This window comes from Tauraco erythrolophus, chromosome 4 (genome assembly GCF_009769465.1).
Source record: "Tauraco erythrolophus isolate bTauEry1 chromosome 4, bTauEry1.pri, whole genome shotgun sequence".
In the NCBI taxonomy this organism is placed as follows: domain Eukaryota; kingdom Metazoa; phylum Chordata; class Aves; order Musophagiformes; family Musophagidae; genus Tauraco; species Tauraco erythrolophus.
Window position 1 is genome coordinate 86,423,245 of NC_141468.1, and position 14,629 is coordinate 86,437,873.

General features: G+C 40.9%; 1 protein-coding gene across 1 annotated transcript in view; it reads right to left on the minus strand.

Annotated features, from left to right (window-relative positions):
• MICAL3 (microtubule associated monooxygenase, calponin and LIM domain containing 3) overlaps nucleotides 1–14,629 on the minus strand; it is a 165,082-nt gene that overhangs the window by 100,513 nt on the left and 49,940 nt on the right. The window contains exons 2-8 of the mRNA XM_086609661.1: nucleotides 12,052–12,427; nucleotides 5,569–5,776; nucleotides 4,084–4,200; nucleotides 3,301–3,402; nucleotides 1,989–2,144; nucleotides 1,329–1,429; nucleotides 382–639 (exon numbers count right to left, since the gene is read on the minus strand). Coding sequence (XP_086465787.1) covers nucleotides 382–639; nucleotides 1,329–1,429; nucleotides 1,989–2,144; nucleotides 3,301–3,402; nucleotides 4,084–4,200; nucleotides 5,569–5,776; nucleotides 12,052–12,315 — 1,206 coding nt within the window. The 5' untranslated portion in view covers nucleotides 12,316–12,427. The remainder of the gene's footprint in view (nucleotides 1–381; nucleotides 640–1,328; nucleotides 1,430–1,988; nucleotides 2,145–3,300; nucleotides 3,403–4,083; nucleotides 4,201–5,568; nucleotides 5,777–12,051; nucleotides 12,428–14,629) is intronic.

Sequence of the window (14,629 nt, forward strand, 5' to 3'; positions counted from 1 at the left end):
TTCCAACAACAATTCATTGCCTGGAGTGCCTTAACAGCTCCTCTTCCAAGATTGTACTTTTTAACCAACTACAAAATGCTAATTGTTAACAGGCCTACAGTAGGTTCTGTCGAGAGTCTAATTGTCCCAATAAGAAGCAGATGGAACAGACATATCATCAGAAAAATCGCTGCACACATTTTCTGAAGTATCACCACCATCCTAAATACTCTGTTTTCCCAACACTCCTACTCTTCTTCAAACCTCCCACTTAATTATATTACAAACAGTAGCTTTCCTCATAGTCACTGTCTTATAGGCAGCACCTATTTCAGCGATGGGTGCAGCGGCTTGTGCTCACGCTTCAGTTCACTGTTTACACACCGTAAGTCTAAAACAAACCTCTAAGAGACTGTCCCCAACCAGTGCCACGAGCAACTGGTGGCCGTTCTGCTCTCGCACCAAGGCGGCGTTCTCGGACGCGTACATGCAGGTGAAGTCGAACATGGCCACGTCTGGCTGACCGTAGTGATTGATGGCAAAATCCAGCGACGGCAGCTGCTGATTGGTGGAGAAGTCAGCTGCTTCTCTGGCGTAGTTCAGCAGAGCCTCCTGGTCCACGTTCTCCCTTGAGAGTAGTAACTCCGTGTCAGCATAATCCTGCCAAAAAGATAATAGTGAAATAGTCAAATACACAAGTTTATTTAAAGACTAGTATATACAATCGTTGGCATTAAAATTCCTACAAATCCGCTGATACAGGTTTGCCCTCTAATATTTTTCATTCCTACCTGCGTTCATGCTTCTAAAAGAAAATTTGTAAATCTTTTATTGCAAACAGTAACCAGTCCTGTTAGCACTTCCGACAGGGAAAGGGCTAAGAAACTTCTGAGCATTTCTCTTTGCACACTTCAGACACAAGGCACAAGACCCCAATCCTTATTTATTCATTTGTGGCCAAACCACTCTTAAAACAGCTTCTGTCAGAATAAGATATAGGCACATTTCCAGTACTTTCTTCGCCCACTGCTTTTTCATTTCCATAAAATGAGGGAAGCTCAACTAAACTACCAAATGTTCTTTAAGCATATTTTGTCTTACCATGAATGAAACCCCCAAATCTAAAAAGGAACACAAATTTGGAGAGGATAGGTCTTATAACACACTTCTGATGGCTCAGAACAGTTCAGGAAGGCATTAAACATACATATTTGTGTTTTGAAGTCCATCTGTATAAAAGCACTACATGGCGGAAGAGGAGCATGTTCCCCTTCTTTCAGCATAATACCGAAAGCAAATTGTCCCAAAAGTCACAGTTTATAGAAAACAGGGGAAAAGTTAATACCCACATGCCGTATCACTCCTTTTTCCAGCAAGCTCTGCTTTTTGGCAGTCATGACAAAGTAGTGTGTATCGTCTTTGTAGTAGACAATATTCTCCAAGTCGATACCTTGTGACAGAACAAAAGACAGGGTAGTGAAGGAACCAGTTACGTGTTACCTGTAACACAAGAGCTCTACCAGAAGAAAATAAATAGAAACTAGGTGGTTAGAAAGCCTTACAGAGAATGCCAAGCAGATTTCTCCCATGCTTTTGATGACTTTAAGATATGAATCTTCAACAAAACCATGAAAACCACGTTTCACCTGCCTATAGCTACCTCTTTAAAAAGTATACATATTTATCATTACTCTATGGTTTGCATTCAGATGTGGAATACAGGAAGCTGAACTCAGGATTCAGACTTTTCCTATTCAGGGCTCAGATTTCCTGAAAACCTTCAGGGAAATAAGTTCTCCACTCATGAACAAAAAGGAAGCACATCTGAATGATACACATGTGCAGTGTACAGCTGTATAGAACAGCTGTAAAAATGGGGAAGTCAGACTACAAAAAGAGACAGCAATGACTGACTTTCTTGCACAAGATGTTAGTTTATTGATTAAACACGATACCCGAGTTACAAAGTCGGAATAATAAAGACTAATAATTTTCAATGGCTAGCAAACCTGTGGCTTCTCGTAGATCCTGGAAGAACTTCTGGTTGAATATGAAGGCCACACCACTGATCTCTTCTACTTTGGCTTCAGCTGTGGTGTTGCGATTGATGAAGTTTGCTGTAATAGCAATTGCTAGTTTACCACGGAACTCTTTTCGGCGAAACCCTACAGGAAGGATAAAGTAGTAACACTGAAAAATAGAGCACACCTTTGGAGAAGGGTCAGGATGCCATAGGCAGGTGCCCTCACAAAATAAAAAAAGAGAGAATGGATCTGATGAATTACAAACTCCTCCACAGAGAAAGCAACAATTGCTTCATCAGAAAAACAAAAGCTCTTGTTTAGGGAAAAAGCTCCCCTTCTCTTTCCTACCTCTTCCAAAAACTGCAACTTGGATCAAAAATATTAAGACAGAATTCTCTACTATACAGAATAATAATCAACACTTCAGTTCCTACTCCCAAAAGTAAGAACGTGCTGGTTTTGGTTGGGATAGAGTCAATTTTCTTCACAGTAGCTGGTAAGGGGCTGTGTTTTGGATTTGTGCTGAGAAGAGTTTTGACAGGACAGAGATGTTTTAGTTACTGCTGAGCAGCACTTACACAGAGTCAGAGCCTTTTCTGCTCCTCACCCCACCCCACCAGTGAGCAGGCTGGGGGTGCACAAGAAGCTGGGAGGAGACACAGCTGGGACAGCTGATCCCAGCTGACCACAGGAATATTCCACACCATATGACATCATGCTCAGCATGTAAAGCTGGGGGAAGAAGAAAGAAAGAGGGACATCTAGAGCAATGGCATTTGTCTCCCCAAGTAGCCGTTACGTGTGATGGAGCTCTGCTTCCCTGGAGATGGCTGAACACCTGCCCGCCAATGGGAAGCAGTGAATGAATTCCTTGGTTTGCTTTGTGTGTCTGGCTTTTGCTTTACCTGTTAAACTGTCTTTACCTCAACCCACGAGTTTTCTCACTTTTACCCTTCTGATCCTCTCCCTCGTCCCAACAGGGGGGAGTGAGTGAGGGGCTGCGTGGGGCGCAGTTGCCAGCTGGGGTAAAACCATGACAAAGAGCTACAACAGTACTCAACTAAAGAAAAAACGCTGGAAAAATTATCCAGGTCAAAACATCTAATTTCATTGCTAGTGGAGAGGAAAACGACAACCCACGTGTCTTTGATACAAACGGATTTTTACATGGACTTTTAATCTCCCTTCCACTAACCAAGTGTCTTTCCAGATTTAATAGGGATGTTAAAGGACATTTTTGTTCTAATTGATTTAAGAATAAACTCTATTTGAAAGTAAATTATGGACAGACCATTACCTTCTAAGGTGTTCCTCCTGCCATCCCCTCCAATGATGACTTCAAACTCATACTCGGATACCGGATGGGTTTTTGGGTGGACCAATGCACGCCAACCTATTCCTGTTGATAAACTCCAAGTTAATGACAATATAAACTCATAACAGAGCAAATACATAAAACCACATCTTACTGTCCATAATCCCTTCCTCACTTGGTCAGTAAAGAAACACTGCAGGACAGCTGTATTGTTGACACAGTTATTGCTGACTTGCACAGCCACTCTGTGGGAATCGGAGAGAGCTCCAGAAAAACCCTCCTGACCATCACCTTTAAGGATCACTGCAACCTTTGTAGCTCCTCTACCACCTATTCAGCTACCAGGATGCCAAAAACCGAGTAAGCCACCATCTCCCATGGCGATCAGAGAACAGGTTTCACGAAGAGCATAACAAGGATCTTTCACCAACATAAAGATCCTCAGCGAATGCCCAGAAAAGAGTTGGTTTTATATCTTATTAGAGTAATAGGCTTAAATATTTCAGCAGCAATTACTATTTACTGTGTCTTGGTCTATTTCTGTATGGTACTTCAGGCAATTTTGTTTTCTATATTAACTAATTTGAATTTGTCACTATAAAGAATAAATCCTACTAAAAATTCAAGAAAAAGCGTACTAATAATTACTGTCATTGATGAAGCACGAGGAAAGGACTTCGAGTTATGAGCAGGGTTAAGGAGCAAGAGTCTGTGTATCCTACCATAACTTTCCCTTTTTCTACTACCCATTTCAATGCTACTTGCTTTCATTCTCCTGATCCTCCGGAGGGTAAACAAGCCCCTGGAATTCCACATTGACATGGATTTCTATTCCCAAGATCAAGGCAACCTTCAAAAGGATAAGCTGGAGCTGGCGGATACCTGTAAAAAAGCAGATAATCAAGAAATAAAAGAAAACAAAAAAGACAACACAAGTGCACACATCTCTGGCGTTACCGATAAACTCATTTAAAGGTCAGCTCCTACTTTCTTTTTCCTACGGTGTTCTCAGCACTTCATCCAGGCAGCACTGGTGTGGAATATCACGGCATGCCAAGAAACTTCTATATAGCTGAAACTCCAGCCCTTTTCAAAGAATAAAACCTAAACTTTAATGTTTCACTCCCCAAAGCAGCAGCGAGGAAAACAACCAGAACATGAACCGCAGGAGAAGGAGGGAGGAGAGCACAAGCAGCACTGCACTTTCATCACAGATGGCAACTAGCCATTTCATCAGCCCAGTACTTGTAACACTGAACTGCACCTTTGTCCTAGCACCTCCGCGTTGGTGAGGGTATGTAGTAAGTTCTTCACCACCTCCTTCCTCTTCAGCTAATGTAGGTAGCGAGTATGAAAGTGACAGTGTGTAAATTCTACTAATTTGAAGGAAGACTCTCTCACATTTCTGATTCCAAAATGAAAAAATGCTCCAGCTAAACACTAAATTTTGGCTGTGCTGAGATACAAAAGAAGATAATGTGCATAAAGTACTGGAAGAATAACAACGATGAGAAACTCGAAAGGAAAAAAGGAATCTGAAAGACTGAAGTTCCAAAGATTTTCCAGTTTTACTATTCACTGCCAAAATAAAAAAACACACAACCTGGCTATGCTATGGCCAGTAAATTTTTGGAAAAAAAGAAAATCTGAAAAATAATAAATCCTGCGCCATCACAGCATTCAGCTTTGAAAGGAGACTGATTTCTCAGAATTTGAGAATCATCAAAATTATTCTGAATTTTAATTTGTAAACCTCTATCTAATCAACACTTATTCATAGGCTGACAGTCTTCTTCAAAGTATCTTCATCACTCTTCCAAAAATTCAAGTCAAAATTGTTCCTCCTCTTTCCAGATCAACATTCACAAGAATATTCAAAAGCATTCAGTAATTTTTCTTTTTTACAAGTCGCTCTCAATGCTCGAGAGAAACAGAATAATGTGGCAGCTGCAGGAACGTTACAGTAAAACCAGGAAAATTATCTATTTAAAAAAAAAAAGGTTTGAGCCTTAAATGTACTTTTTAGTGTAGGAAAAAGGTATGCCTCAGAAATTAATAGGCGTAGCAGATGAGATATATTGCATGTGTGATACTCTCAAGGCGCCACACAAAGGTAAGACTGAATGGTACCACAAGGACTCCAGAGCAGTGACTGGTGTAGGCTGAATTTTAATGAGTTACCCCAGGCCCTCACCCATCTTTTCCCAGTAAAGAACAAGAGCTGCCGTGCCCAGCAGCGGCTGTGCTTACTGATATGGTCTATGGATCCTGCGCAGAATTTGCCGTAAAATTTTTTGGCGCCGAGACCCCTCAAGTCATGTATGGTGAACGGCCACAAATGCAGCACGTTGTTGCGGGAAAAGGCATCCCTCTTTTCGATGACCACCACCTTGGCTCCCAGGAACGACAGGTCGATGGCTGTACGAAGGCCACAGGGTCCAGCCCCAATTATCAGACACTGCAAAACAACCGGCACAGAGTAAATTTATACTCCTAGGAGGAAACATTTTCACTGCAGCTTTCAAGCATTCACTTACTCTTAGGAGTAAGTGCTCTCTGTCTGCAACCTAATTTGAAATTTTGGATGAGTCTTTCTATTGTTAACTGCCATGCTCTGCCACTGGCACATTAAAGCAGTAACCACAACCTGAAAATAAAGGTGTCCTGGTTTTGGCTGGGATAGAGTTAGTTTCCTGCTTAGTAGTTAAAATAGCACTGTGTTTTGGATTCAGACTGGGATTTGGTAGGAGAACAGTGTTGGCAATATACTGATGGTTTCAGTTGTTGCTGACAAATCGAGGACTTTTCAACTCCTCACGTTTTGCTAGCATGCACAAGAAGCTGGGAACGTAGCCAGGGCAACCGACCCACATTGGCCCATGATATATTCCACACCATGAGGCGTCCTGCTCGATATATAAATGAGGGTTGGCTGGGAAGTTGTATCTCTCATATGGGATAGCCGTTTCGGGATTTGTATCCTCCGGGATCGCCGGCTGGAGATGGGCTGAGCATTGGTCAGCCAGTGACGAGCAACTGCACCGTGCATCACCCATTTTATAGTCTATTAAACAGCATCATGTATTTTATTTCAATTATTAAATTGTTCCTCTCTCAACCCACAAGCCTCCTTGCCTTTACTCCTCCGATTCTCCTCCCCATTCCCCAGGGGTGGAGGAGGGTGAGTTGTTGGTTGCCAGTTGGGTTAAAACCACAACAAAAGCATTTCAGAGCCATGAAAAGTTTGGAGGAAGTTAGTAAACTGCCCGTTTGCAACCCTTGTTTTAAGAAGGTCTGCCAAGGTGTATTCTCCAAGCTATGTAAACACCTGGAAACCAGCAATATTTCTGAAGGCTTCTTCCTCCCCTACTCCACCCATTGATTTTTTTTTTTAAAGAAAAAAGGTCATGACAGGTTTTCCTCTCCTATTCCAAAGTCTGAGCTGGCTTTTCTTGAGAAAATCTTCAGTAACACTAAAAATTCCTCCTCATGAGTGAGTAGCATAGCAATGCCTATGGCAGATAAATACACAAGATGCTAACTTTTTTAGAAACATCATCATTCAGAGCAGCACAGACTACTGTGTAGCTCAGTAGAAAAGTCAGAGCACTCTAACTTATGCCTAAGTTGGAGCTTCTCCTATTGCAGCAAAGGAAACTTCGGGAAAGTAAACATAATGTAAATACAAACTTTGTGTGAGACACAACTTTTATCAAACACATTTTCTCCAACCTAACCTTTGTCATATCAAAGGTCTTTCATCTTTTCCACTCTACTCACGAACACTATCAGAGGCTCATAAACAACTCGAGAATGTAAAATACTGCATATCTAGTGTTGGAAGTACTTTGAGAAAGGAGTGATAGGGCAAGATCATTTCTTGAAAGATTACAAACCCAAGATAGTTGGCACCTCTTACCCACAGAAGCTGAGGTCCACAAAGAAAGCTGGCATGGCTATGTGCTGTCATAGGAATGTAGGACACAGTCCACTTTGTCGTATCATTTTTGTACTTTGATTTTTACTGAGTATAAACCAGACACACATAATAAAGACCTCGCTACAGAGGTGATTGCTGCTGCCCCGTGATTATTTTCCAGATCCTTATATATCCTTACGGCTGGAGAACAAAGCTTGGAGAAATTCCTAAGTATGCTAAAACTTAATCAGAACCCAACCTTCTGATAAACAGCCTATCCCAAAGCAAAGCTCTTTGGTCGTTTGTCATCCCTATATGCCAATTTTTACAGGTTGCCAAACTTTCACCAACTCTTCACTGGGGCATAAATACCACAAATAACGTGAAACTGCAAATATAACGCCTGAATGATGAACAAACCAGTACAAGTTACAGCGGTGAAGACATAACAACTGACATGCAAATTCAAAAAGTGCTGCTGTATAAGGGAAGTCACATAAATCTAAGGTCAGAGATGCCAGTCTAGACGAAAGGGAAAGGAAGGATAACAGTGTTGCTTCTTTAGTAGCTTCAGGAACCTGAAGAAAGAAGAAAAGGGAGAAAAGGCAAGCCCAACCATTGAGCCATTAGCTGTTAAATTCAAAAATAAATTCCAAATTGCATATTGAACTGGCGTCCAACTTGTTATCTGCTAAAAGGGACTCGTTCCCCTCAGTTACTCCAAGCAACTGCTCCAACTCCATGCACTAAAGCTGCCTCATCCCTCAGAAACACTTCTTGCTCAAGATCTTCCCGAGAGATTACGGTAAGTTTTCAATAACACCACCACGGTAATGGAACATTAAAGGCAAACTGGAGTCCTGTACTCTTTGTACAACCAAGGAAAAAGAGCCCTCTATTTGTAACACTTTACATTGGAACAACCCATCACATCCAAGCCTTGTTTTCACAAATCCCAATTATAGGAATTCTGGTCAACGCTGGCTATATGATGCATCAACAGCCCAACTCGTTACGGCTCTTCATCCCTGCCCAATTTTGTAATGGGCAAGTAAGAGTTCAGCTACAGAGGACAAGAACTTCAAAATTAGTTTATGTTCAAGTACACAGATGCTGAGTTTACCAAAGAAGAGGCTGACTTCTTTAAAAATAACATGGGTAAAACCCTAACCTTTATTTTCAATTCTATCATCTCCACATGCCCGCTTAAATTTCTGTGTTTTTAAATCAGTGATTTGCAAGTTACATAAAACATTAGGAACATAAAACTGAGATAAGAGACATCAAATCAGATATAATTCAGTTCTCAAAAGGCCTCTACATTGAAAAGATAATCATAACTACTAGGAATTATATATAAACATTTAATGGCAGATGCTATTAGGGTAGGAAACAACTAATGAACAGAAAAACATGTGAAAAATATAAAAATACATACATATATCATTTATATTAAAAACAATTTTGTAAACAATGTAAAGGCATAGAAAAATCATTTAGGATCATAAGTTCTTTAAGACATACTAAGAAAAAAATTAATTTTTTAAACTAAATTTCGCTTCCTCTCAGTTACTAATGTCACTACTCAAAATGATTTGAATCACAAAACCACAGTTTTACATGCTTCTGGGCTGAGGTGGGAGTGAGTGGCACCTTCAACTCATTCACCATCCACCCTTTATTACTTGTGTTGCCACATAGCATCTCACACACTGGTAAATTACTCTCCGGCTTGCCTCCACTCTCCGTCCTCTTCTCCTTTACTCTCTTCTTGCCACACACACACAGGAGAGCAGCTATGCAGTAGGATCTCCCCTTCCTCTAGTAGAGACCAATTCCGTGTGATCACTGACTCATCCACCCCAACCATTCCCCTCCCTCCCACCCCTCTGGTCCTTCACACCACCACCAGCACGTTCTGAGGTTTCTCTCTCATTGAAGAACGAGGAAGAGTCACGCACAACCTCGTGACTCTCTCCAATTATCTTGCCACACCACACCTCCACGATCACCACGTGCCACTTGGACAATCACTCTCTTGATCCCCTTTCTCCATTTCCCTCCCACGCTCTCGTCAGCTTGTCTTCGGTGCACCAAATCCACTAAGCTTTCGGACTGTACAAAAGCTCCAGCAAGCTCTTCTTACTCAAGCATCACTCCCAGTATGCTTTACTCCTTTTACCTGTTTTTCAACTGCACTTGAAGTTGGCTACATCTATTTCTTCAGCGTGTCCTTTTCTGATTTCTTTTAAGACTTGGTACTCCTCTATGTCTCCAGTTATTCTTTCAGAGCACTATGTGAAGGACAGAAGGACTTCGCTCGTTTCTCCCACTCCTCTCACTGCCACCTTCCCACAGTGCTTCCACAGGACTTTGCCTGTTGGCTCTTTCTCTTCTTCCTCTACAATTTGCCTTTCCATCCCCTCATTCACAAGCACTGGTTCAATCAGCTTGTCACTCCTGTAGATTCACAGATCTTTTTCCAACTCAGAGTTGACTACGTTTTGTCCAAGCTAAAATCTCTTCTACCTTTCTGACATCTCTTCATGGCTGTCTATAGTCATCAGTTTCCAGCCCAACATGAATTTCCCTTCTAGATTAGCATCACAATCAATTTTCTGAATGTCTTTCATAGCCAGATGTTTATCTCCACTCAGATCTATTTTTTTTGTACATCCTCATAACCAAGCAATATCCAAGTCCTACACTTATTCTTCCAGTAAATCTCCTCTTTCCTGTTGCATCCCTACTAGCAAAGCAACCTTTTCTTCAGTGTTAACCAATGCAGTCTTGCCAACTAAGACATTCAGAGCCCAGATGCAATATCACTTTTTTAATCTATTCAAGTCAGTCAAAATACCTATGCATCCTTCCACAGCTTCCTCGTTCTATTTCTCATCGAAACATAAGCCACCCGTTTTCATTTCGCAGCCTTTAACCCCCCTATTTCACTTCTATCCATCACGTTTCATGCAAAGTAAGAGCAATTCCTGAATCCAGTGAATGCCAGGTGCAGTAGAATTTTCAGAAAAACAATTTTCAAGATTTCCCCATGATATCCGTAGGGATTGGAAGGTTTATTTTTAAATACACACAAAAATCACTACATTTATCTTTCTGTAAGTCCTTCTTTCCTTATGCTGCCTGAAAAACATAAACCTTAACAGTAGTTGAACTTTTGGGGTGTTGAAGCTACTGCTCACCATGATGACCAGCACTGCCCAATTGCGTTATTGTTTTCCAAGTTAATCTATATGTACCTGCTACCTATAATCTGATGTACCCATTGCAAACTTTATGAGGAAAGTGTTATTTTTACAAGCCCTAGGGCAAGCAGACCTTGGTCCATCAGTCATTTTTCCCTGTGTTATTGTAGAAATTAATTATAAATTCCACCATCCATATGAAAATGGCCATTGGAAAGTGAAATAGAACGAACAATCAAGAAAGTAACATGACTTTCTAATATCTAGTTGGGAATTTAACTTCAGTCTACAAATATGAAATGACTGACATGTCCTGAACAGGACACATTTCCCCCTCGGTTCTCTACTGAGGAATTAGTCATAAATTCCTCCTATTAAGATATTTCCTTCTCCCAAAAGGTGAATATTCAAGAGAAAGACAAGAATTTCTTGTCCTCAATGAAGGAGGACAGAATCCTGTTCTAATTTTATCATATTCTGCGCTACCTTCCTTTTTTTTTTAAAAAAAGGAAGAGTATATGATTATTTGCAAAAATAACCTATTCTAATCAAATTTTGATGAATGATATAAAGAACTGCTTTCAGTAACAAAAAAACAAAGAAAAAAGCTCATACTATACAGTGCAATAAGGGTGCAGCACAGAAATACCAGCTCACAATAATTCAGGTAAAAAAACTTGGGAGGTGTGTGTAAAAGCAGGAATTCCTGCAGTAAATACCACACATATCGATCTTTTTAAAAGGAATTCATATGAGTTTCCACAGCATTTTGTTTTTGTGTTTTTGTTTTTGTTTTTTTTTTTACCTCTGAACCTGAAATACAAGGGATTACATTCTAAACAATGGTAACTGAACATTTTTACCAAATTGGCAGGAAAGTTCTTTTCTTGAGGAAGTAATGAGAATTTTCAAATTCAAATTGGAAATTTCCAAACATAGATATTTTGTATCTAGACTCCAACAGAACATTTCATGTCTCTGTTATTTTCTAGTAAAAAAATGTAACGAAAGTCTACCAAGATTAAAAGTCTACCAATGCAGATTTTCTAACTCAATCCCACCTACAATATTGATTCCACAAAAACATAAACCATAGGAATTTGCAGGCTGCTTCTCCTGAAGGAATTGTAAATATTCTGGTCATTCCCAAGTATTTCCATTTAGCTTCCTCTATTCAGGTGAGCAGTCAAATTTGCTAGCAGCAAACAATTTTTCATTGAGAGTCAAACACTAACAAACTGTGACTATATTATAAATAATATGCAAAAGAACATTCCTGAACTTATACTGACAATCAGACAAACACCCCTCTATATCCAGGCATGTTTATTGCGTATTCCAGAGACAATATAAGGAAGAAATTTTTCACTCAGAGGGTGGTGAGGCACTGGAACAGGTTGCCCAGAGGAGTTGTACATGCCCCATCCCTGGAAGTGTTCAAGGCCAGGTTGGATGAGGCTTTGGGCAACCTGGTGTAGTGGAGGGTGTTGGGGGGTTGGAACTGGATGATCTTTGAGGTTCCTTCCAACTCGAACCATTCTATGATTCTATGAATACTTGTCTTGAATCCCATAAATAAACCCCTTAAGAGAGGATCATTTTCCTTACCTTCGTGTTGGCGCATGCTTTCCCCTTCTTATAGTCCTTATGGCTGCCTCTTTTATCCAATTTGGCCCACAAGGCTTTAGCTTTCCAGTAATTGAGCTTGGACTTGAGTTTGTGATAGAAAGAACGATAGTCCTTGGGCTTTAGTTCCAGGTAGTCACAGAGCTCTTGGAAAGCCTTGAGAGTCCCCTTGCAGGTCGAAGCCTGGACAAATCTGTCGAAGAGAACATGAGCCTGGTTCACCTTCTCGTTCTTACTTTCCTCCATGCTTCACACTTGGCAGCTGCCCTGGGGGGCAGCTGTTCTCTTCCAGTCTGCCAGATTTCCTGATGTTGCTCTGCTGAGCCACTTTCACCTCTGGCTTACAAGCATTATTAACCTATAAAATAAAAACAAGAAAATGTAACTGAGCTTGCTTTTTTTTTTTCTTTCCCAAAATTTCTTCTGAGCCTGCTGAACTGAGAGCCCAGCTTCTCAGTAACTAATAAAGCATCAATCCTAAACGAGTCAACTGATGGATACCCCGAGCAATCCTGCCCAAGCTGATTTGACGCAGAGGCTTCCAAAGCTCACCGCAGAGAGTGGGACATCCCACCTCTGTTAAATCACAAAATACTTTACCTGAGCCAATCCCTAGAAAGTTTTATCAGAACTCATTTCCCATGAGCAGCAGAGAAGTTACAAGTATATTGGCAGGTGTTATGTGATGTCTGGAAGCAGGCAGAGGTTTTAAAACAAAAGATAGACTTACCAATGTAGCAGTCACTGGGATAACCACATCACTGCCTTAACACCACAGCAATGGTTACGTGCTAGTCTTAAAACCACTATCACCACAAAGGACTTTACGGGTTGGTATTTGACCAGTAAAATAAGTTTCATTCAAGAAGGACATGTGTCTTCGCTCCTGATAAATAGGGAATGGAAAGAAGAGGGCATAGCCCGAGCTGACATCTCCATCAGTCCTTGCAAACACCACCTCTGCACAGTGACATGACAAACCCAACGATGGCTCCTGCTATCCTAGAAAGAAGCTGAAACTGCTAATAGTAATCAAACGCTTCAGAAAAGATGTCAAGACTGAAAAAAATGCCTCTCTGTGTTGCATCAACTAATATAAATCTTTTCCTTTCCTAGAGTCTATGCATGTATTCCTGCCTCAGTAAGTAAGCAGTGTAAGAGTGAAAGGTGGCTGATGCATTATCCTTATGGGATTCTCATACTGGGTTCCTCTCTTCTATGGTTTTCAACCTCTTTTGATATGGAGGTCCCTAAAAATTTGTAGGTGGTAGGTGGGGTCCTCAACAGATTCAATATGCTAATAGGAGGTCTGCTGCTCTTTAGTTGCTTTTCCAGAATCCCTCAGAAGTAGCCCGCAGATCTACAGAATGAATTCTTTGGATCACAACTAGCAGATTTTGTTTAAAGAATAGCTATTTTCTCTCCCTCTCTTTTACTTTCTTTTATATATAATAAACGTTTTCTTTTTATACATAATACTAAGTATTTAGGAATAACAGATTAAGGCATAACAGATTACTCGGCTCTCAAAGAAAGAATCATTCTGTTGGTTTTCAGACAGGAGGGCAGCATGGGAACACAGGCGGGAACGATGGAAGTGAAAACATTTCTGAGGTGCTTTTTGTCCTGTGTTTTTCACAAAGGCTATTAAGGTAAAAAAAGGAAATATGTGGACTCGGATAAAACCTTTCAGATTCTCACCAGCTCTTTTCCTGCTTCCAGCAGACAGGAAGCCAAGGCAAACATTACAGCTCATGTCTCTTCCCCTCTTGTAGGGCAGCTCTGCAGCAGCTTATTTGGGCACTCCTGCATTTCACCCTAACGTGGTATTTATTGTTTACATTTAGAAACAGCAAAGGAGACCTGGAAACCTTTACATACAGCCACAAACTGCTTATTAAAAATAAAAATTCCTACGGAAGCCACTGCACAGCAACGGATTATCCTGGAGAATGTGATTCTGATTTTATCAGGACAACTGCCTTAGAGGACTCCGTACAAACGAAACTGTTTTCCTAAGTGGCTGATAGCGATGCCATGTCCATATCAGCATTACTCACTAAGCAGGATGGAACTAACTGCCTTCCTTATTTTCCATCTTAACTTCACTGTCGTGAAGCTGGAAACATGCTCCAGGCTTGCACCTTGGGGTAATCACTGCATGACTGCAGAGGTCTAAGACACTGTGCTTCAAGCTTGTCTCCTCTCCTGTTCTCAAGAAGAAAGTCATAAAGAGCTTCAACAAATCACCTCTTACGCTGAAGGAGCAATTTCAGTGCAGCTGTGTAATACAGATACAGTAAAATACCTGCAGGCTGAAGTCATGTATCTCATTAATCAGCACAGCACTGAAAGGTGAATAATATTTTCTGTGCTCTTTCCCCACTCTACCACCCAAACGCTCACTTTACACCACCACGTCAGGTGACTGGCACTTCCTAAGAAAAAGCAATCAGAGTTACATGACCTAAATTCAGCGGAACGTCAATTTAAGTCCACAGTCCATTACTGATACACCCAGGTGTAAGGACAACACAGGGTTCATTTCTTACTTTTGCTC